Genomic DNA, 23612 nt, shown 5'->3' on the forward strand with positions numbered 1-23612 from the left:
CTGGGAGTGCAAAGATAGGTGAGGCAGAGCCGAGGGCCTAAGGCCCAGAGTCACGCACTGCCATCCCACTTACCTCATTTTCCTGTCTGGTGGCTGAGTCTGACATGCATACTCTGAACACAGGGAGGGCAGCCAGGGTGGAGGCCTCTGCTTCCGGAAAGGCAGCTGCCCCCAAAGTGGAATTTCACCCAGGAAGCCGATGGATGCAGCACATGGGCTAGGATCCACCTGTACAGCTCTTCATTCACAGGTGGGGGGTGGGTGGCCACTCTCAGAGGCCTCACCACACACTTGCGTGGAGGTTGGCACTTTGACAGGACATAAGACCAGGAAGACGGATGTAATTTAAGGCCAATTTTAATAAGATTTATAAAAATCATATATACAAAACATGTTAAACTAACCACCATGGCTATAAAATACATTTTGTACACTTTTATTGTGTATTTTAACCTGGTACACAGTATCCATAAACTGAGGCTGGTCACAGCACAATAGGCCCCATTGCAGGTGGCTCTGGCACCGCAGTGACAGTCCCGTGGTAAGTGTCTGTGCTGAAGCCCCAATTTCCTTTCAGTATTTCAGACCCCTGAGGCTCTGTTTCTGTCCTGAATGCTTAGGTGCTAGAGCCAAATGTCATCTTAAGTTGCCTCAGCAGCCTCTGCTCCTGTGCTATGCTGGGACAAGCTGAAGTGCAGGAAGGGTGAGTTCAGGACGGTAGCAATGAGAGGGGGCTGAGCAATCTGCCTAGTTACACTGGCATCAACAGAGAATAGCTTGCCAATCAGGAAAAGGACACTTTGAAGGTTTTAAACCAATTTGCATAACAGGTCCAAAGGCAATTCTTTCAAATTCTAAAGACTGACTGACTCAATAGAGATCTATTTAAAATTTTTTATAAATAGGCTTGTTAAAGCATCTAAGGGCCAGGCAGGCATGGTAGCATGGTAGCCCACAGCTGTAATCCTTGTGACTTGGGAGGCCAAGGTGGGAGGATTACTTGAGCCCAGGAGTTCAAGACTGGTCTAGGCAACATAGTTGAGACCCTGTGTCTACAAAAAAAAAAAAAAAATAGCTGGGCATGGTGGTATGTGTGCACTTGTAGTCCTACCTACCTGACCTGGGAGGCTGAGGGCTGAAGTGGGAGGAACACTTGAGCCTAGGAGTTTGAAGTTACAGTGAGCTATGATGACACCACTGTACTCTAACTCGGGTGACAGAGTGAGACCCATCTCTTTAAAAAAAAAAAAAAAGACTTAACAGGTTGACTCCTAGCAGGAAGGCTTGATTGGAGCAATGGCCTGAGGTGTCGGCAGGATGCAGGTGAGTCCTGCAGACACACACTATCAAGTGGGCAAGAGGTTCTGACCACCCAGATGGAAAATGTTCATAGCTTCATCCAGACACCATGGGTGAGTAGGAGAGCTGCAAAGAAATGACTTTATTAATCTGATTTTCAGATGCAAGTCTGGTTTGACTTTTGACATGTGCATTTCCAAGTTTCTTAGGTGACTGAGCTTCCTCTGCCCATAATTTGTATTGACCTTTTTGAGGAGGCAGAGGACCACAGAAACCAGCTGTCAGAGGAGAAGGGGACCCTACAATCTGGGGGTGGAGGTTTAGCACTGCCTTTGGTGCTGAACCCAGCAATCTGCATGCCACCTAGATGGTCCCTAGACTCTGGATATGGTTCAGATCAGCTTTCACTGTACTTCTGGGTAGAGAATGAAGTTTTAGACAGCAACAATGGGGCCAGCAGGCCAGGCACTATGGCCATTCCTAGCAACTCTCCTCTCACTGTCCTCCTTCCTGATTGGAGCTGGTACCAGAAAACACTAGAACCAGGTCTGAAGGACATTTTTATGTCCTACCCAGAGAGGGTCATGCTCTTGATGGCCTGTGTGATTGACTCTGGAGATAAACATTTCCTCATCTGTACTTCCGGTCACATTTTAACAGATGAGATTCAGAGTACAAGACAACCCAGGCTGACAAATGCTGGGCAAGGCTGGACTCTGAAACCTGTCAGGAAAACTCTACCTTGACTTCATAGTCAAGGTACATCAGCTTTTTAAAACAAAGTGAAGTGAATTCATAGCTAATAAAAGGGTACCCAAGTTGACAGGCTGGAACAATAGGTCTTATTGTCACGGGGCAGGACCAGGCTAGGGATGGCAGAGCCCTTCTACCACCCACCTTGCCTGCCCTGCTCACCTGAGACCAGGCTGTCCTCGCCCCAGAAGGAAATTCAGGCTAATCAGGACCTCAGAGTAGCTGTTCTAGTGTTTCGCTTTGGTTTGCGTTACATACGTATCAAAAAGAAAACCACCCGAAGAGAAAAACTATCTTGTATAAGCAGCTCAAAGATACAGCACTTCATTTTCAGGCTAAATTTCCACTTTTACTATGGAGCAAGCAGCAGAGCCACTTGCCAGTGTAACTCCTAGAACATGTGTAATTGACCAGATGCAAAGTCTTCAAGGTCTCTCAAAGCAAGGGCCTCACAATGACATGTTAAGAGGTTTGAATGTCTGAATGTCAGGGTTAAATACAAGAGCAATTCTCACCTTGTTCTTAGCCACACCACACCTTAGTAGAGAGATGCCCTTGCCCCAGTGTGTAGTCTGTTTTGCTGAGCAGGAGCCATGGTCTATTTCTGAGTTGTATCCCACTTCCCATCACTCTCTACAGGTGGACACCAATCCCTAAGAATGAATATCATGAGCTTTCAACTTATTTCCAGTCACATGCTGCTTCCTCCTGTTGTGTTTTGGGATTGCATCCTTTGAATAGAGAATTCAAATGCTGAGAAAAGTTCAGTTCTCCAAGAGACTAGTAAAGCAAAATGTGGGTTAAACAATGCCCCATGCATGGCAAGCACAGCTATTCTTAGCACCCTCAGGTCCTCCAGGCTCACAGCTTGGAGGTGTGGTCACAGCCTTCAGAGTCAGCAGACCTACCAGCACAGGAGTCTATTCAAAGGAGCTGCTCTCCTGGGAAGCATCAGACACAGCTGAGCAGAGAAGGGGTACAGAGGATGCCTCAGGCAATTAGTAACCTGTTTGTGGTTTGAAGTAAGTTTTCACCTGAAGAGATACCAACACTGCAGTCTGGAACTGGAATCTACCTATTTCAGTATGCCATCCTGAACCCTAAAAGAATAACCGGCTTTCACATTTTAGAGAGTTCTACAGGGAATGAGAGAGAGAGAGAGGAGCTGTGAGAGGTTTCCAAGACCTCTTTCTAGAGAACATACAAGACAGACCCTGAAAAGTGGGATCTCAGAAGCAGGATTAGTAAATCCACACCCTTTGGGCTCTGCGCCACCTCAAAATTCAGACCATACCTTTCTCTGAACACAAGGGCAAACTAGAGTCTCATCTGCCACCAAGGCCTGTTCACATGGTGGTTTTTACTTTTTGAACTGGTAGAACTGAACTAAATGAGCTCTTTTCTCAGCAAACTCAACACTTTTCTTTTCAAGGTTCAATGCAACACCTCACAAAAGGAGTACAAGATTCAGAGGCTAAGGTCACTAATGCCATCCCCTTCTAGTCCATGCTGTGTCACTCCTCTCCTCGGGTGCCATCTGTACACAGGCATCTAGTCCACCAAGCTGCAGGCCTACTGCCAACTCTTGGGCCAGGGCAAACTCTCCTAAATGCCACATCAGGGAAATACAAGGATCACATATTTAAGGATCACCTCCCCCTGGGTCTGGAATGCAAATAAAATAAGCCTTAAATAGACTGTCTTTTACTTCAGAGCAAAGCTTCCTAAATTTCAGGGAATCACTTCAGAGTGAGCTTGTTAAGCACATCTGACATACCTCACAGAGAGAATGGTACCAAAAGATCTGAAAGGGCTGCATGCATGTTGTGAAAGTTTTTTTTTTTTTTTAAAGCAAGGACTTCCTCTCTTTGCTTCTTAAATAGTAAAAGAAAACCCACCTTCACTGCATTTCTTCTTGAGGCAGGTGCTGATCACAGTGAGGGGAAGACTCAGTGGCTCATGACGTGGTGAAATACAATTGTCACCATGCTGAACACAGAAGCCCTCAAAGATGGCAGGCACCTCCGCAAATATCTGTCTATATATTGAAGTCGCCTGGGACAGGAGGAAGTCTCTGTGTATGCTGTTCAACTTTGACAAATGAAGAAATTGAAATTCAAAGAGCTCAGCCCACAGCCATGTGGACAGTCGAGAGAGAGAGAGAGAGAGAGAGAGAGAGAGAGAGAGAGAGAGAGAGAGAGAGAGAGAGCGCGCGAGCATGCTCATGGCTGCCATTTTTCTGGAGAGGTTTCTGTCTTTCCTACCTGTAGTCAGTTCAGCCCCCACCAGCCACACACAGGCAATGGCACCAAATATCTACATGCCTCTTTTTAGAAACCTGCTTATTTGGGAAAGAGAGGAGATGCCCAATTGTGCAGAAGACCCAGTGATGGCAGAATTCTGAGCACAAGTGAGCTCTGATCACAAACCATGCTGATGACTGGAAGGCGTTCATGTTTCATGTGAGTGGTCTCTTCGTTTTATGGCTGGAACAATAATCCCTGCAATGACAGAACCTCCACTCCACCATTCCCTGGAGCTCCTCTGGTCTCTGGGTCTCTGGACCATGTCATCACCAGGTCCTCCTCCTTGGGGCTTCCTGGTTCTTCTCATTCACACACACACACATGCACATGTGTGTCTTCATGTATATATGCTACTATTACATACGAACTTTGAAGATGTGTTCCAGAGGCTTTCATTCAAAACCGATTTTTGATGGTTCTCGTAATGCTAGGCTTTGTTTGATATGTGGTAATAAAAACTGTGATTAACAAATAATGAACCACCTTCAAATAAAATTAGGACTAGAGTCATTTGCTGTGATGTTTTGGGGAATGAAAAATAAATTTAGTGTTGGTTTTGAATGCCTAGTGATATATTAAGCAAAAAAAAATTTTAAAGACGTATTTTAATAAACATAAAGAGACTAAAGGTGGTCACATCTTCAAACCATACCCTCCCAGTCCATGCTAACACCATGTGCAGAAGGTAACCGAGAGCAATTGATCCAGATGACTATCATTCTAATGGGAGCCCTTAGCTTATAATGCAAAGTCCTTAGACGTTTGTTCCCAGGACCCCCAAGTGAAGTCACAATCCTGTTTCAAGATTATTCTTTTTGATCTTGGAGGAAAAATAATCTGACTCACTTTTCTCTTGTCAAAGAAGTAGAAAAATTATAAGAATAAGATCTCTATAAATTATGGAGCTAAGATTCAAAATCTTTGAAAACAATTTCCCTACAAATAGTTAAAATTATATTTCAGTAAAAAGTCTACATGTGTTCTTATGTGTAAACAGTGTAATTATGAGGAAAATATCTTATTTTCAGGAAGTTTATTATTACATTTTTGCAATAGTAGACCAGGAACAAATACCTCCTGCTTCTTCAACATCTCAATAAAAAAAGACAATAATCAAGGATTAACAGTGAAACTAAAATAAAAAATACAAAAGCCTAAGGTTTTAGAGAAAAAAAAAATGACTATAATCTTTGTGTAGAAAAGTTGTAATGACTTCAGTTTCACCTTGCGAAGTTATCTTCTGCAATTACAATACATTACAGAATTTAGAGTGTGTGTGGGGTTTTTAAAGGTGCTCTAATTCATCCCGATCACTGGAGAAAGGATGCTGAGCAGTCCAGGCTCAGCAAAGCCAAATGTGTGACCTAGTGGTGGGGTCAGGGGCTGAGCTGATCCTGGGCACTGGCCTTCTGGCTATCCCACCCTGCTTCCTGCTTAAAAAGAAGCCATGAAATCTAATTATTGTCATGCTTCCAGGTTTGAAAGTGACTAGTAAATATACTGGAATTGTTAAAGGAACAAAACCATTCACTGGCAAGGCTGACCTATCCTCTTGAGGAAAGTGTTTCAAATGATTCCCCCAGTGATGCTAGTCATGAGGGTAGTGATGTCCAACACAACTGTAAAGAGGATTTCCAGGTTGGTGGGGGAACAGCTTGCCTTTCTTTTGGGCTCTGGAGTCTAACAAATATATGACACAGAAACTGACTGGGGTGCATGAAGGTCACTGGCTCTCACTGCTGAAAACTGAAAATGTGATCTGAGGCAATCCTGGTGAATCCTACCAAGAGTAATCTTTTTTCCTGCAAAATATGGTCATCGACACTAATCCCAGGTCACATCCTTTCAGTGTGTAAAGAGCTACAGGAAGCAATACAAAAACAGCAACTTTTTTTTTTTTTCCAGCCAAAAAAAGACCCAAAAGCCCAGCAAACATTGACATAAACCCTCAAGCACCAAAAGAGAAAGAGAATTCCATGTTGTCTCCTAATTAAAGCGTGAGAACAAGGATGATTAGGGAGCAGGTTTTAGTCCTCCCTCTTCTTCTGGTTTGGCATCTGCCCCAAGATTAATGTTTAACTGGCTGCTGAAAACAAGCTGAGAGTGAGATGCAAAAGAAATACAGGGCCAGAACAGTATACGGCCTCAGGACAAGGCCCCTAGTGTGTTAAGCCACAGTACCACTTGGGTGCTAGTTAAGAGGAAGCTTTTCTTTTCTCTCTTAAGTCTCAAACATACCAGACACATTTTTAGTAGAGTAATGCACAGAGGGGACCAGTTTGGAATGCAATGTATTTTTAAACACAGTGAAAGACACCTCTGGCAGGTAATTGGACGAGTCAAATGGGCTTAAGGTTTACCAGCTCATACCAACATTCACAGGCTTCTGAGGGTTCCTCCCCCCAGGTGTATCTGCTAGTGTTTACTTTTCTGTGTAAACAGTAATAGAAGCAAGAGACATGGATAAGAATCAGACTTAGGGGGTAATGCCTGTGGCTCAGTGAGTAGGGTGCCGGCCCCATATACCAAGGGTGGCAGGTTTGAACCAGGCCCCAGCCAAACTGCAACAATAACAACAACAACAACAAAAATAGCTGGACATTGTAGCAGGTGCCTATAGTCCCAGCTACTCGGGAGGCTGAGGCAAGAGAATTGCCTAAGCCCAAGAGCTGGAGGTTGCTGTGAGCTGTGATGCCACAGCACTCTACCAAGGATGACAATGTGAAACTGTCTCTGAAAAAAAAAAAAGAATCAGACTTAAAAGGGAGCTGAGGATAGGGACTGGCTGTCCAAAGGCACTGGTGTAGTGGCAGTTTGGAGAAACTCAGATTTCTCCAGTTTGTGGGCTTTCAAAAAGGTCAGCTGTTAGAAACTCGCCAAGCAGCTGTACTGTTAACAAAAGCTTTGCTAGTAGTCTTGCCAGCTTTCAGAAGCCTCAGAAGAAGATGAAACACTCCACTATTTCCAAAAGGAGGGAAAGCCACATGCTGCCAACTGAGGTGTCAGAAGATGACTTGCAAGGAAGATAGCAAAGCCATCTGCAAGGCTACTTGCTACTTCGTTTGTGTGTCTTTGCCACTGGGTAGGGGGAATGGGAGGGAGTTAAGAAATGAAAAGCACCACTGTGTGTATACAGATAGAGTAACATTCGCTGTCAGTGTCCCTATCTCCACTTCACTCCACGCTGTGCTGCTGTGCAATCTGGCAAGGCAGGAGAAGCCGAGCATACTAGAGGGGCATTAAAGCCAGTTCAGTCCTGCAAAACTCCCAATCCTGTCTTCAATGATGGGAAGGCATCCTTGGCATAGTTCCGCAGCTCAATCTAATAGGCTTGGGCTACAGTCTCTTAGGAAATTGGCACAAGAGTTTTAAAAGGCAATGTGTTCTCTTTGGGAGTTGGCATTCAGACACTGTGGCTGGGGATGTAGGGCCAGGCCCGGGCACTCTGAGTTTAGCAGCATCAGCGTGCATTTGATCTCACAAGCTACAATTAAGCAAAGCTTTCAGGTTAGTTTGTCGCAGTGAAGAACTGCAAGTTAGAAAAGCCATCTGCAAGGCTCGCTGGTTTTTGTGTTTCTGTCATTAAAGAGAGAGCATTTGTGTGCGGACACACACACTCTTCAACTGAATTGTGTCAGAAAGAATTACATTTCTGTAAAAGGAAAAAAGCTGTGTTATTAGGTATTACACATTAACACCAAAGCGATCACTTGGATTTTCAGTAGTTTCACTCGTCCCCAGGATTCAGTAGCTAACATCAAAGTTTCCGTGTCTGTCTGCCTGGAGCTTGTCAGCCTGGCTGGTTTGACAGCATTCTTGAGCCAGGCATGTGATGGCAGCGATCTGAGAAACCCACTCCAGAACCGTATGGATGACACACACCAAAGTGATCTGACCAACAGCCATGCAGGCTGTTCAGGGATGATAGCAAGAGAGGCCTTCCCTTCACTGCAACATGATATCTTTCAGGTTCTCTTGCAGGATTGTGTCCTTCACAGCATGAAACACGAAGCGGATGTTCTCAGTGTCTATGGCGGTAGTGAAGTGGTGGAAGAGTGGCTTACTGCGATTCCGTCTCTTCCTGTCGAAACATTGGACCAAGTAGCGCTGGACATCTTCCAGCCTGTGTGGGTCGCCTCTGAAATCTGAGAAGTGCTTCTGGATGCTGACCGTCTTCACCTTCTCCACCAAGAGGTCTGTCTTGTTGAGGAATAGGATTATAGAGACGTTGAAGAAGAGCTTGTTGTTGACTATTGTCTCAAAGATGTTCATCGACTCCACCAGCCGGTTGGTGCGCCTGTCCTCCATGAGGACCTGGTCATACTCACTGGAGGACACCATGAATAGGATAGATGTGATCCCATCAAAGCACTGGAACCACTTTTGGCGCTGAGACCGCTGGCCACCCACATCCACCATCTTGAAAGGGATTTTTTTAATGACGAAGTCATGTTCCACAATCCCCTTGGTGGCTTTCCTAGCAAGCAGGATGTCTTGTTTACTAGGAAAGTAATTCTGTAAATATAGGATAAGGGAGAAAGAAGGTGAGAAAGTAAGAACAAAAAGATGGTAAAAAGGGCAGAGGAAAAGAGTTAGACTGACTTTCATAAGATGAACCAAATACCAAAAGCAAATTTTATTTACAAAATTATAAATATACCGTGAAACAGAAAATGAAAGAAATAGTTTATTTCAAAATGAATGGAGGCTCCTCAGTCTGAGGAAACATTATCAGAACACTCACTATTAGGCCCCAGTGTAAAACCACATCAATTTTCTTCTCCAAAGGAAATTTATCATCTTTTTATTTCCATACTATAGACGCATATTTTGTTATTTTGCTAGCTTCCAAAGCACGTACATTCCAAAGCCTTACTATGAACTAATTTGGGTTTTGCAATGCTATTTAAATTTATTTTGCAATATATTTAATATGTTATTCTTGGAAAACTCTTGAAGTCTTCAGCAACATGCAGGCAACTGTAGTAACTCTTAAACTACTCTGATTTTGCACTGTTAAAAATCCTCCAGTGACTAGTGCACACGGCCATTTAGGCAACAGTTTCACCAAAAAACAAACAGGGATATGATTAAGCCTCAATCTATAGGTCTAATTACCATCCATAGGGTGTATAGGAGATAGAGAAACATCTTCAGTAACACTGCAGGGGTAAAGTAGCAAAGTTTAGATTATAAGAAACCATACAGGATAAATAATTCAGTTATTCCAATAAATAAATTGAAAGAAAATACAAGATGGAGAGAGAAAGCTGTAGCTTAAAAGAAATGTAAGTGACATACTACGTAGACCGATAACAATGTGTGGATCTTATCAGGACCTTATATGGATTCATCAAATAGCTAAAATGAACCAGTATTAAGAAGACATTAATGAGATAATTGAAGAAACCTCAAAACTGACTGGATATTGGTTGACATTATGAGATTATTGCTAATTTTTTAGGAGTGATATGGCATCATGGTTATGATTTTTAGAGTCTTATCTTTTAGAGATAAAACTGTAAAATATTATTGATGAAATGATATGATGATGGATTTATTCCTGGTGGTGGGAATAACTCTTTTCCTCTGCCCTTTTATCCTTGATGAAACAATTTACTGGTCATGAGTGGTAATTGTTGCACCTTGTTTCCATTATACTATCTATTTTGTTGTATATTTGTATATCTATTTTGAATTTTCCATAAGAAAAAGTTAAAAGAAATCCTGCTTTCAATGAAGAACTTCACTGTCTTCCTGCATGGCGATTTGGGCAAAAGGATTCCTATGGAGCAACTTCTCCCCCCTTGCTCTGAGACAAAGTCTCAATCTAAGGGAGACATGACATTACTATTCATGGTAATCTCAAGTACGGCTGTAGGTACAGCTAAAGCCTTACTACTCTGCTTTAGTCTCAACACAAATGTTTTCTAATCCTGAATCACAGATTCTCAGAGTGGGGGTCTTTACTCACCAGCTGACCGATCCGGTCCAAGTTATCCAAGAAATATTTCACAGATTCACCCTGTCAGGAAGAAGAAATATTCACAACTCAGTCCTGATTGAGAAAACAGAAGAATTTAACAGGGTAACAGCAGCAGCATTTTGGCTATGTGTAAACAGTAAAGCTAAGTAAAAAAGACTAAGAGTGCACATATATTTTTAAAATTAAAAACAATTTAACATATATTTTACAAATGCAGTTTCTCTAGCTACAACCCCAAGATTAAAATTCATATGGTATTTTTCAAAGTTCCCTTGCTGGATTCTGGTGCTTGGCGGATGCTGGCCCCCTGACCAGGCTAATCTCTTCCTGTCCAGAGATGGAGACTGGCCCATTTCCGGCCACGCCACCAGGGAAGGATGGGACAAGAACTGAGATTTTAAATTTCAGTTGCTGAGCACAGTTTTAGTCTGACAAGGATAGTCTGATAAACCCAAAACACTGTCTTTAAAAGATAGTAAATCTTGAAGGAAAGGAATATACAACAAAATACTTTACAGTTTCTAGGAATATTCCATTATTATTTCACACATTTTTATGACCTGAAGTATGGTATAGAACAAAGGAGAATCTTTAATTTGAATTTCTATGGTGGAATGACAGAAAGTGCTGTTTCTTACTGAATGTCAATACAAACGAGACATATTCTGTATCTAGAAGTGCACCTTTGGAATCACTCATAATCCTGTGTATTCAAACATTAACTCTGATGAAGCAACACAGAGGAAGCAGTCAGTGAACAGGTATGCACAGGTTTCTCTTAGAAAGCAGCATGTTCAAAATTAATTCTACCACATATACACAAAAGATGTGGCTTTCTGAAAGATCTCACTTTGAACTTTGCTCTGAAAGACAGCTATCACCTGTCACAGGTTCAGGTGGGAAGAGTCATCTGGGGAGAGTTCACATCACTTTCTACATTCTCACATAAGTGTACACTGTGATGAGGTCACACACATGTGGCAAGTTGAAGACTTTTCAGAGGAAAGGCCATTGGAAAGGTACAAGATTACAGCTTGAGCTTATGATGTCATAAAAAAGGGTGAACAGCAATAGGGGCAGTTAGCTCCTGTTTAGGTCATCAGCCTCTCTCTTCTCCCCCGACAGGCCCAGGGAAGAACCAGAGAGTAAATTCCCCTGTGTAAAGAATTAGCTTTCCCAGCTCAGCACCCGTAGCTCACAGAGTAGGGCACTGGCCACTGTTACCCTGTTAAATTCTTCTGTATTCTAGAGGCTGGTGGGTTTGAGCCCAGCCCAGGCCTACTAAACAACGACAACTGCAACCAAAAATAGCCAGGCATTGTGGCAGGCACCTGTAGTCCCAGCTACTCGGGAGGCTGAGGCAAGAGAATCTCTTAAGCCCAAGACGTTGAGGTTGCTGTGAGCTGTGATGCCATAGCACTCTGTCGAGGGTGACATAATAACACTGTCTCAAAAAAAAAAAAATTCACCTTTCCTGTTTTATTTTTTTTGAGACAGAGCCTCAAGCCGTTGCCCTGGGTAGAGTGCTATGGCATCACAGCTCACATCAACCTCCAATTCCTGAGCTCAGGCGATTCTCCTGCCTCTGCCTCCCAAGTAGCTGGGACTACGGGTGCCTGCCACAATGCCTGGCTATGTTTTTTTTGGTTGCAGCCGTCTTTGTTATTTGGCGGGCCTGGGTTGGATTCAAACCCACCAGCTCAGGTATATGTGGCTGGCACCTTAGTGCTGCTTGAGCCATAGGTGCCAAGCCAGCTTTCCTATTTTACAATGAAGGACTTTTGGATAATTCAAAAGAGAGCATTTTATATAAGGGAGAGAAACACACCCATTTCCCTGTCATACACAGTGTGGATAGTAACAGCGTAATACCCTTCTCCTCCTTAGTGTCTGTGAGTGGTGAGCACAGGCTGACTTCCTGACAATCTGCTTTCCAGAGGCTGCAGGCAGCCAGAAGCCTTTCTTTGGAGCAGGAAAAGGCATCAGGGCTCTAGGATGAAACCTCACTTCTCTGTGGCACTGAGCTCCCTGCATGACTGACTGGCTCTTGTGTCTCTCTCCCTTCTGCACAAATCTCTTGCCTGTGGGAGTGCCAGTGTCAGGACAATGTGTGGCCATCAGACCTGCTGCTGGTTGCACTGGGAGCTCCTTTCTGTCTGCATGTCCTGCTTCCTTTCATGGTCAGACAGGAAACTGCTGAGCAGTGGGAGAGTTGCCGGCGTGATAGTACCCTCACCTGATTTACGACATGTTCTTTCCCTCTCCTCCTTTCTATGAGCTCCTCCTGCCTCTCATCTGGCCTTGGGAGGTGCACTGTCACTATGTTGCCTCTGCCACATATGAATGACAGTGGTGCCTGCCATAGTCCTCTGAAGGCAGGGCAGTGCTGGCAGCTTGCAGCCTGGGCCACCCTTGCCCATTTCTACTCAGGTGGTGGCACCAGCAAAGAGAAGGTGCAATAAGCTCTTCTACTGGGGTTTTAGCTTGAGCATAAAAAGTCACAGCAATGCAAATGCCATCGCCAATGTTCTTGTCACCACAAGATACTGAGACTTGGCTTTACCCAAACAATGCCAGCATGAAATGAAAAGTGGACAGGATTGAGGATAGCCAAACAGAAAGTACTGAAAAAGTGAGATTTCCCCGCCTCCCCCTCCGGTTTAAATTTAAATAACTCTTTTGAATATAAAATCAGGGTCATCCCAATTGCACTTTAAAACCTAACAAATGCTAATAATATAAAAAGATCTTTATCATTTCTTTCTCTACCAGGATAGTTCATTTAACTTACCTCCACAGTTTGTTTCGAAACATTGAAAGTACTTAACTTATTTAAGATTCTCAGTCATTTTGCATGATTGGTGGCTTCCTCTGTCCATCAAGGATCACAGAGAGTAGAGAAGTTAAAGCCAGTTTCATGCCAGGCTGGGTTTGTTTTGCTAAAAGCCTAAGGGGCTTGTGTTAAAATTGCCTCTGACCTGCACAGCATGGGGCCTGTGCCACAAAACTCTTTAATGATAGCAAGGAGGGAAGAGGGGTAAACAGCAGCCTGGTGCAAACCAGAAGCCAATCATGGAAGTGCCTGCTCTCTGCTACCCTACTGGGCAGGGTTGGAACAGTTCAGTGTACCAGTTTATCATCAGATACTGAACCACACACCACTTGATGTAGCACACAGCCTACAGGACAGTCATTTGCAATGGACTCCCCAATTCCCATGGCATCAGCTCACCAAAAGATGTAGTTTTAAAACTCCAACATACTTTTAACTTTAGGAGAATTCAGTCATTTCTTCAAAGAAATACAATAGCATGTGGCAGAAATTGAGATGTCAACATGAAATTAGCTGCTTATTAAAATTACAAAAAGAGAGTGTCATAATGCCAAAACAATCCCAAGAGTCCTCTTTTGATAGTTGCTGAAGGGACATGGTCCAATAAAAAAGAGAAAATCCGAAATGGGCTTTTCATATCCCTCTTTGGTTTAAAAAACCTACATTACTTAAGATTGGTAAGAATATGAACTTGAGAATTAAACAAAAACTAAGTGAATTCACAAGGGTGGATGAGAGTCCACTGAGCATATGCCTGACATGGGCCTGCTCCCTGCCTTGACACTCCCAGGACAGGATTGGTCCTCTAGTTAGGAAAAGAAGGTTTGAGTCTGAGGTGGGGCTGGTGGGTGAGGATAAAGAAGGTTGATGTTTCAAGAAATAGCAGCAGGTTGATTCTGGGGCCTGTGTACATGTGGTAGGCACAGACAGGTGGGTGGGACATTAGGAGAGTGGCAGGGCCTAGGCCAGACAGACCAGTAAAAAGACGTGCTTTTGGCAAACTGACCATATCCTTCATCAAGTCTTTTTTGGAAGCATCTTATAACTCCAGTAAGAAGTACAAGATCTGACAATTAAGTATGCAACTTATCCTAGAAAAAGTGCTACATACCTCATTGCTGAATAACATTATAGTCACCTTCAAATTACTCCCCTTGGGAAGCTATGCACTGATGCCAGCACCTAGTTCACCCTTCAAAGCAATTTTGGAACTATTTTCTGGAATGACCATCAGAGCTGTCATCATATTACCCTTGATGTCCTGAATGCCATCAAAATATCTTCGTTTCAATATTTCCTTTATCTTTTGGTAAAGAAAAAGTCACTGAGTGCCAGATAGGTTGAAAAGAGAGGGTATTCTAATATAATTATTTGTTTACGGGCTAAAACTCCCTCACAGAGAAGTGCTATGTGAGCTGGTGCATTGTTGTAATGCAAGTGCCATGAGTTGTTGGCCAAGATTTCTAGTTAAGATTTTCCTATTTCTCTATTGATGTTTATTTGGTTTGCTATGCTTCTCACACTCAGCCAATGATTTTGACTCACAATTCCATGAATTTTTATAACGTTATCATCAGTTCTGCTCATTACTGGCTACCCTGACTTCTCTTCATCAGTGATGCTTTCTCTCACCTCAGAAAAATGTTTAATCCATTTGTACACTGCCATTTTCTTCATGGCATTATTCCCATCAACCTGGACTAACATGTCCCTGATTTTACCTCCACTCTTGCCAAGTTTAAAAAGAAATTTATGCCGGGCACGGTGGCTCATGCCTGTAATCCCAGCACTGTGGGAGGCAGGAGAACTGCTTGAACTCAGGAGTTTGAGACTTGTCTGAGCGAGAGTGAGACCCCAACTCATAAAAAAATGAAAAACCCAGCTGGGCACCCCAGAGAGAGCCTGTAATTCCAGTGGCTTCTGGAGGCTGAAGCAGCAGGATGCCCACAGCCTAAGTCTGAGGTTGCAGTGAGCTATGACGCTATTGCACTCTGCTCAGGGCACAGGGTGGGACTCTGTCTCAACAACAATAACAACAACAACAAAAGTAATTTATAAATGTTTGTTTGTTGCTCTAATTCCAGCTCCAGCATTCTCATAATGGCACACAAAACACAACAATAATTAACACCACTTAGCAAGATACTGCTGCACATCAACATGAACATGATTGTGAGACACTGACATAGCAAGGTTATGAAACCTTACGAAGTTGTTTGTATAGTGCTGCCAAGGTAAGCACACAGTGGCAAGTGCACGAACTTAATTGCCAGACCTCATACATGCACACTGGGCTTGCTGCCACTCAAAGCTGCTGCCAGACCTGCCTTGCTGCAGACCCATCTGTCCATGCCCTAATGTGTCTGCCATTAGTGAGGTGGCAGATAGGTCTCTGCTGGCCTCAGGTAGGTCCTTCTGCTAATTTAGGACCAAAAGAAAAGAACCTCAAACCTTTGATGTAAGACCAGGCCCTGGAGGTCAACACGAGAAGGGTTGACTTGGTTCCACTGTTAATCTGAGCCTTTCTACTCATGTGGTGCAACCCTTGGTCCTTTGTCAAAGTCACAAGGTGATGGGTTTGTGCAGTGGAGGGGTATGCATAAAAGAGAACCTACCTAGTTCACGAACCATTGATATAGGTCCCCTGAGAGTGAGAAAGGACAAAGGCAAGTATGTGGCTTGGTCTGAGACATCAGGGTAGAGGTAGGGAGAGATCAAGGACCACAGGGTAATCATAGGAAAATATACACTAACTTCCAGCTCTGGCCAGATGGAAAAAGTGCTACATATCTCATTGCTGAATAACATTACAGTCACCTTCAAAGTACCAGATGGCCTTTCAGTTTCAAATCCTGTCTACCCATCATGAGCTGGCTTATAGTTTCTGCACTTAACTCCAAAAAATTCTAAAATGGGATTGCTTCACGCAGGGCTTGTCAATGGTGAGCTAGGGAATTCTCAAATCTAGTTCACTTGCTTCAAGACAAATTACAAATTTAAAAACTGTTGTACACAAAAAATAACAAATTATTCCACATACACTCAATATCTTACTTTGTGTGTAAAGTCTGCCCAAGACTCTGATTAGCCCCTTAATCCCATGTGTGAGGCAAATAAGAAGCAGTTCAACTAAAATCTGAGCTACTGCTAAGGCAGGTGTGACAAAGTTGGTAGTTTCAGTCTTACCAAGTTAACTATCTGCCAAAGCAAAAATATCAATGGAATCTGGAGTCCTAAAATAACATTTATATGGATCCAATCTAAAGCTATTCAGTATATGGAGAGTGGTCATCCTTAGGAGAAAATAAATTAATAGTTACCAACCCAGATAACCCAGATACTGTAATTATAAGACAAAGAGTTCAAAGCAACTATATAATTATATACTCAGTTTAAAAATGCTTATAATAAAGACATAGAAAAGCTTAGCAAACAAGCACAAAGTATAATATAAAGAGAACCAAATGGAAATTTTAGAACTAAAACATACAATAGCTGAAATAAAAAATTTACTCAATGAACTTAATAATAGTCTGAGGATGACAGAGGAAAGAATTAGTGAACTTTGAAATCAGACTAACACAAATAATCTAATCTAAAAAGAGGGGAAAAAGATAAAATAAATAAGAATAAGATGTAGGCCTCTGTGGGGTCAATTTCATGGCCTATAAGCAACTAGAATCCTACAGGAGAGAACAAGGAGAATGGGACAAAGAATTTCTTTAAAAAAGCAGAAAACTTTCCAAATTTGGTGAAGGACATAAATTTATAGACTTCATGAAGCTCCACATATTCCAAACATCATAAGTATGAAGAAAATTGGGCAGAAAAGTTGGCTCATGTCTATAATCCTAGCACTCAGGGAGGCCGAGGTGGTAGGATTGTTTGAGCTTAAAGTTTGACCAGCCTGAACAAGAATGAGACTCTGTACCTATTAAAAACAGAAAAATTAGCTGGGCATTGTGGCAGGCGCCTATAGTCCCAGCTACTTGAGAGGCTGAGGTTGAAGAATCGCTTGAGCCCAGGAGTTTGAAGTTGCTGTGACTAGACCTACGGCACTCTAGCTTATGGCAATAGAGGGAGAATTTCTCTCACCTCAACACCCCCCCAAAAGAAGAAAATCATGTCAAGGATATTAAACAACACACTTCTGAATAATGCTTGGGTCAAAGAAGAAATCATACTATTCTATTCTCACATGTAAACAGCTTACAAGTTGTCACTCCCTTCCTTAGAACAAGGAAAAAAAAAATCACTGAAAATCAACAACTCTTCTTAGATCCATCAGAGAAATAAGAACATAAGGTAAACTGCTGCCCCCAAACTGAAGGGACAAATAGGTAAATACAGGGAATCATAGCTCAGCAGGAACACAGAAGATTCAGTTGCAGCCTGCAACTGAAATTATAGTAGTCTCCCCCATCCACAGGTGTTAGGGTGCTTCTAAGACCCCAGTGGATGCCTGAAACCTAGAATGGTACTAAATCCTGTATATTATATTTCCCTATACATACACGCCTATGGTAAAGTTTAATATTAATATTCATAAATTAGGCACGGTAAGAGATTAATAACAACAAAAAAGAACAATTATAACAATATACCATAATAAAATTTATCTGAATGTGGTCTTTCTCTCTCTCAAAATATCTTACTATACTGTACTCACCTATGTTTGGTTAGCAGTCAGCTGTGGATAACAGACCAAAGAAAGTGAAACTGCAGATAAAGGAGGACTACTACTGTATAGGCATGTTAAAAGGCAAAAAACCCACAGTCTGAAGAAACAAAGCAAGCCTCAGAACCAGAATCGGATATGGCAGAGGTTTCAAAATGATCAGATTGAAAATTTAAAATGACTATGATTAATCTGCTAAGGGTGATAATGGAAAAAGTGGACAACATACAAGAACAGATGGGTAACACAAGCAAGACAGATGGAAACTCCAAGAAAGAATACCCAGAAATGCTAGAAGTTGAGAGGAATTCATTCACAAAGTAAATTAAAAAATATTTTGAACCCAAAGATAATAAAGATACCAAAATTCATGAGATTTGGCTATACTCATGGGAGAAATCTGTAGCTTTAAATGCTTGTTAGGAAAGAAAAGTGGGGCGGTGCCTGTGGCTCAGTGGGTAGGGCACCAGCCCCATATACCGAGGGGGGCAGGTTCAAATCCAGCCCCGGCCTAATTGCCGTAAAAAAATAGCTGGGCATTGTGGCAGGCATCTGTAGTCCCAGCTACTTGGGAAGCTGAGGCAAGAGAATCACCTAAGCCAAGGAGTTGGAGGGCAGTAAAGTGATGCCACAGCACTCTATTAAGGGCAGTAAAGTGAGACTCTGTCTCTATAAAAAAAAAAAGAAAAGAAAAGAAAAGTGATGCAAAAATCACTGACCAACAATTATACCTCAGAGCTTAAAAAAGAGCCAAGCAAACCCAAGGTAAACAGAAGTTACAGAATAATAACGGTAAGACCAGATATCAGTCAAATAGACAATGAACAAGTAATGATAAAAATTAACAAGGCCTTGGTGGCATCCATAGCTCAGTGGGTAGGGCGCCAGCCACATATACCCAGGCTGGCGGGTTTGAACCTGGGCCAGGCCAGCTAAACAACAATGACAACTACAACAAAAATATAGCTGGGCACTGTGGCAGGCACCTGTAGTCCTGGCTACTTGGGAGGCTGAGGCAAGAGAATCGCTTGAGCCTAGGAGTTTGAGATTGCTGTGATCTGTGATGCCACAGCACTCTACCAAAGGCAACATAGTGAAACTCTGTCTCAAAAATAAAATAAAATAAAATAAAAAATTAACAAGGCCAAGTAACATTCTTTAAAATGTCAACAAATTTGATAATCTCTTAGTTAGAGGAATCTAGTAAGGAAAAGACAAAACAAATGCCAGGAATAAAAGAATTGTACTACAGATCCTACAAACCTTAAAAGAGAATGTTATGAACCATGTACTAACAGAGTGGACCTCTTAGATCAGCAGTCCCCAACCTTTATGACAATTTTTCCATGAACTGGGGAGTGGGAGATGGTTCTGGGATGATGCAAGTGCATTACATTTCCACCTCAGATAGTCAGGCATGAGATTCTCATAAGGAGTGTACAACCTAGATCCCTTGCATGCACAGTTTATGGTAGGGTTCCTGCTCCTATGAGAAGCTAATGCCTGTATATCAGTTTGGAGAGAACTGTAACCTTTACAATGCTGAGATTTTCAACCCATAAACACACTATGATTGTCCATTTGTTTACATCTTCTGATTTCTTTTAATGAGTGTTTTATAGTGGTTGTCATGTAAGTTCTATGTTTTGTTGAAACTCACCTCATATTCTTTTTTTCAAGCAACTGTTAATGGTATTACATTTTAAATTTGTTTCCATGTGTTCATTACTAGTATAAAGAAATAAAGGCTGGGTGTGGTAGCTCACACTTGTAATCCTAGCATTCTCGGAGGCAGAGGTAGATGGATTGCCTGAGATCAGGGGTTTGAGACCAGCCTGAGTAAGAGAGAGATCCCGACTCTACTAAAAAATAGGAAAAAAACAAACAAACAAACAAACAAACAAACTAGCTGGGTGTTGTGGTGCACACCTATAGTCCCAGCTACTCAGGAGGCTGAGGCAAGAGGATTGTTTAAGCCCAAGAGTTTGAGGTTGCTATGAACTATGATGATGCCATAGCACTCTATACAAGGTGACAGAGGGAGACTCTGCCGCCCCCCCCCACAAAAAAAAAAGAAAAATGAAAAAAAAATTGTTTTTGTATTGATATATTAATCTTGTATCCTATAATCTTACTAAACTGATTTATTAGTCTATGGCTTTTTGGGTAGATTATTTGAGACTTTCTATGTCACTTGCTAATAGGAATAGTCTTATTTCTTCTTTTATGATCTTTACACTTTATATTTCCTTTTGTTACCTTATTGCATTGGCTAAAACAAACAAACAAAAAAATTGGGCTGGGTACAGTGGCTCACACCTGTAATCCTAGAACTCTGGGAGGCCAAGGCAGGCAGACTGCTTCAACTCACAAGTTCAAGACCAGAATGAGCAAAAGCGAGACCTCTGTCTTTATGAAAAATAGAAAAATTAGCCAGTGTGTGGCAGGCACCTGTAGTCCCAGATACCTGGGAGGCTGAGGCAAGAGGATGGACCTCTTGAGCCCAAGAGTTTGAGATGGCTATGAGCTATGATACCAAGGCACCAGAAGGAGACAGTTTCAAAAAACCCCCAAAACAGAAAAATTTTTAATGTGAAAAAACTTCAAAACTGAAGCTCAAGCAATCCATCTACCTCTGCCTCCAAGAATGCTAGGATTACAAGTGTGAGTCATGTTTATGAATTAAAATTTCGAGTTAATATTGTTAAGATGTCTATTCTCCCAAATTGATCTACTAACTCAGTACCATCCCAATCAAAATCCCAGCAGGTATTTTTGGGGTAGAAATTGACAAGCTTATTTTGAAAATTATCTTTTCTTAAATAACACAGAATTTTATAAAAGAAGAACATTTTTACAATGCCTGATTTTTAAGACTTGCTATAAAGTGGCAGTAAAAGAGTATGATATTGGCAAAAGAAAAGACACGGATAAAATGAATAGAAACGAGAATCCAGAAACAGGCCCACATACCTATATATATAGCCCATTTATTTTTGAAGAGTTGTCAAGGCAACACAATGGGGTAAAGAAAAGACTTTAAACATATAATTCTGGAAAAACTGGTATATGGGTGAAAAAAAAGAACAACTCTGACCCTAACCATATCATATACAAAACCAACTAAAAGTAGATCACAGATCTAAATGCAAAAATGAAAACTAAAGACTTTTAAAAATAGGAGAAAATCTCTTGGGTTAGGAAAGTGTTTCTGAGTTATCAGAACTCTAAAGTAAGCCTCAATGATGCGTGCCCTGAACAGTTTCTTCCCCTGGAGTGTGGGAGGAATCTGTGATGATGGGATATCACTTCTACAATTAAGCTATTTTGAGCTAATCAAAGGGAGGCGATCATGGTGTGGGCCTCATGTAATGAAGAGAGCCTTTAAAAGAGGTACATGCCTGCTGGACTGGAAGAAGGCAAACAGTCACAGCGTGAGGGGAAGGACCTCCATGGCAAGGGCCTGCAGGCAGCCCTGAGGAGCTCAGAGTTGGGCCTGGCAGGCAGCTGGCAAGAAAATGGAGACATCAGTCATATGACTGCAAGATAATGAATTCTACCCACACCAGCGAGCCTGGAAAGAGCAGCTGGACTCAGAGGAGAACACAGCTCCAGAAGACGCCTTTCTTTCAAACTGGTAAGACCCTTAGCAGAGGACTCAGACTCCTGGCCTAAGCACGGTGAGAGATAATTACATCTGTATTGTTCCAAGTTACTACATTGAGATAATTTGTTATTCAGCAACAGAGAACATTTATAATTTCTTCGTGCACAAAACCATGAACTATAAAGGAAAAGTCATCTTCCCTTGTATACACTCAGCCCCAGCAGTCTCTTGTCCTTAGTAGGAACTGAATGCTTGCTGAGTAAATGAAGATATGCATTTTTTCAAACCTGACTCTTTTATTGCTAGCTTAAACATTTTTTCCTTTAATAGCTTAGTGATTTCCTGACTCCTGTTCATTGTCTAGGACCTGTCTAGAAAAGCTTGCCCCTACTCAGAATAGCAATAATAAGGAATGATTCTCCCCTCCCCCTTACAAAGGGAGCTGCCTGGTTAACACAGAATGTAAGCTCTAAAAACCTAATAAATGTCTGAAAAATCTCTTGCTCAGGCATTAGTCATTTGTTAAAACAAATGGGATGAGTCAGCATCTGGTGTCTTCAGGTTCTTTGTGGAAAGCCCCTCTGATTTTACTATGCTAGTGTCAAATAAAACAAAGACAACCCCTCCAAACTATCTAATTATTGTATTAGAAATGAAAACTGACAACATTTAACAAACTAAGAATATGTAAGCATGTATCTGGTTATTCATCTCAGTGATAACATCACCATATATCATGTTGCTTCAGGAAAGTTCTGCTGTATTCCTGGCAAGTGAGGGGGTGAAAAAGACAAGTAACATCTCAGTATTATTAAGAAAATAATTTTCTGTGCCGTCAGAATTCTAAGACAAGCCTTACACGTGCCCCTGAACAATTTATTTTTCTGGAGTGTGGTTAGAACCTGTGATGATGGGACACTGCTCCTATAAATAGGATACTTTGAGCTAATCAAAAGGGAGGTGATCTTGGTGGCCCTTCATCTAAGCAAATGCCCTGAGAAGGCCTTAGGGACCCCCAAACCACACTTAGAGAACAACCGCCCTAGAGAGACTGGTTTGGTACAAGAGAATAATCCAAAAACAGGACTATCACAGCCCAAAGTTGTAAGTCACTGCTGTTGACCTCTAGTTCAATGGATAATAAGGTGCAGTTTATTCTTATAACAGAACATCACAGAAAAATGGATGAGAGGATTATAACTATATGTATTAACATGAGAATCTCAAAATATGATGTTGAACTAAAGAAATAAGTCATAGTAAAATTTTTACACTATTCTTTATTTATATGAAGTTAAAAAGAAGGCAAAAGAAAACATGATAGGAGCCAGGTGCAGTGGCTCATACCTGTAATCCTAGCACTCTGGGAGGCCAAGGCAGGTGGATTGCCCAAGCTCACTGAGTTTGAGACCAGCCTGAACAAGAGTGAGACCTCATCTCTAAAAATCGCCAGGCATTGTGGCGAACGCCTGTAGTCCCAGTTACCCTTGGCAGGCTGAGGCAAGAGAATCACTTGAACCCAAGAGTTTAGGTTGCTGTGAGTTGTGATGCCATAGCACTTTACCGAGGGTGACAAAGTGAAACTCTCTTTCAAAACAATCAAACAAAAACCCCAAGACAGATATGAAAACGAATATTGCATTTAGTATGTGCCAAACACTAGGTGCTTTTCACATATTAACTCGATTAACTCTTACAGAGAGTTATACTCTCCAGGTATGGCTGCTATCCCCACTTTACAAATAATACTGAGACACATGGTTAAGTAACTTGCCCAAGTGGCAAATTTATGTGGTTCCAAGTTATGTTACTGTTTAGAAATATTTTGGTGGTAAAAGTAGAGTAAAAGGAAAGAAATAATTAGCCAAAACTCAGTGCAGCGGTTACTCTGGGGTGGTGGTAGTGGTGCCCAGAGGGTAAGTTACTACTGATGTTTTTAATCTGAGTGGCAGGTACAGATGTGTTCGGTTCATTATTTTTTTAACTGTGTATATATATTGTCAGACCCTCTTCTGTAGTCATACAGTATATGAGAAATATTTATATATTTCACAATTTTAAAATAGAGTGAGAGAGAAAAACACACAGGGAAGGGTATTTTAATAAGTCCTTAAGGCCAGGCTGCTCTTTCCAGGCAGTTTTTCAGAAAT

At 41.9% G+C, this 23612-nt stretch overlaps 1 protein-coding gene across 1 annotated transcript in view; it reads right to left on the reverse strand.

The window, feature by feature from the left end:
- Positions 1-341: 341 nt before the first annotated feature.
- GNA12 (G protein subunit alpha 12) overlaps positions 342-23612 on the reverse strand; it is a 148304-nt gene continuing 125033 nt past the window's right edge. The window contains exons 3-4 of the mRNA XM_053555822.1: positions 10333-10383; positions 342-8873 (exon numbers count right to left, since the gene is read on the reverse strand). Coding sequence (XP_053411797.1) covers positions 8304-8873; positions 10333-10383 — 621 coding nt within the window. The 3' untranslated portion in view covers positions 342-8303. The remainder of the gene's footprint in view (positions 8874-10332; positions 10384-23612) is intronic.

This window comes from Nycticebus coucang, chromosome 12 (genome assembly GCF_027406575.1).
Source record: "Nycticebus coucang isolate mNycCou1 chromosome 12, mNycCou1.pri, whole genome shotgun sequence".
In the NCBI taxonomy this organism is placed as follows: Eukaryota; Metazoa; Chordata; class Mammalia; order Primates; family Lorisidae; genus Nycticebus; species Nycticebus coucang.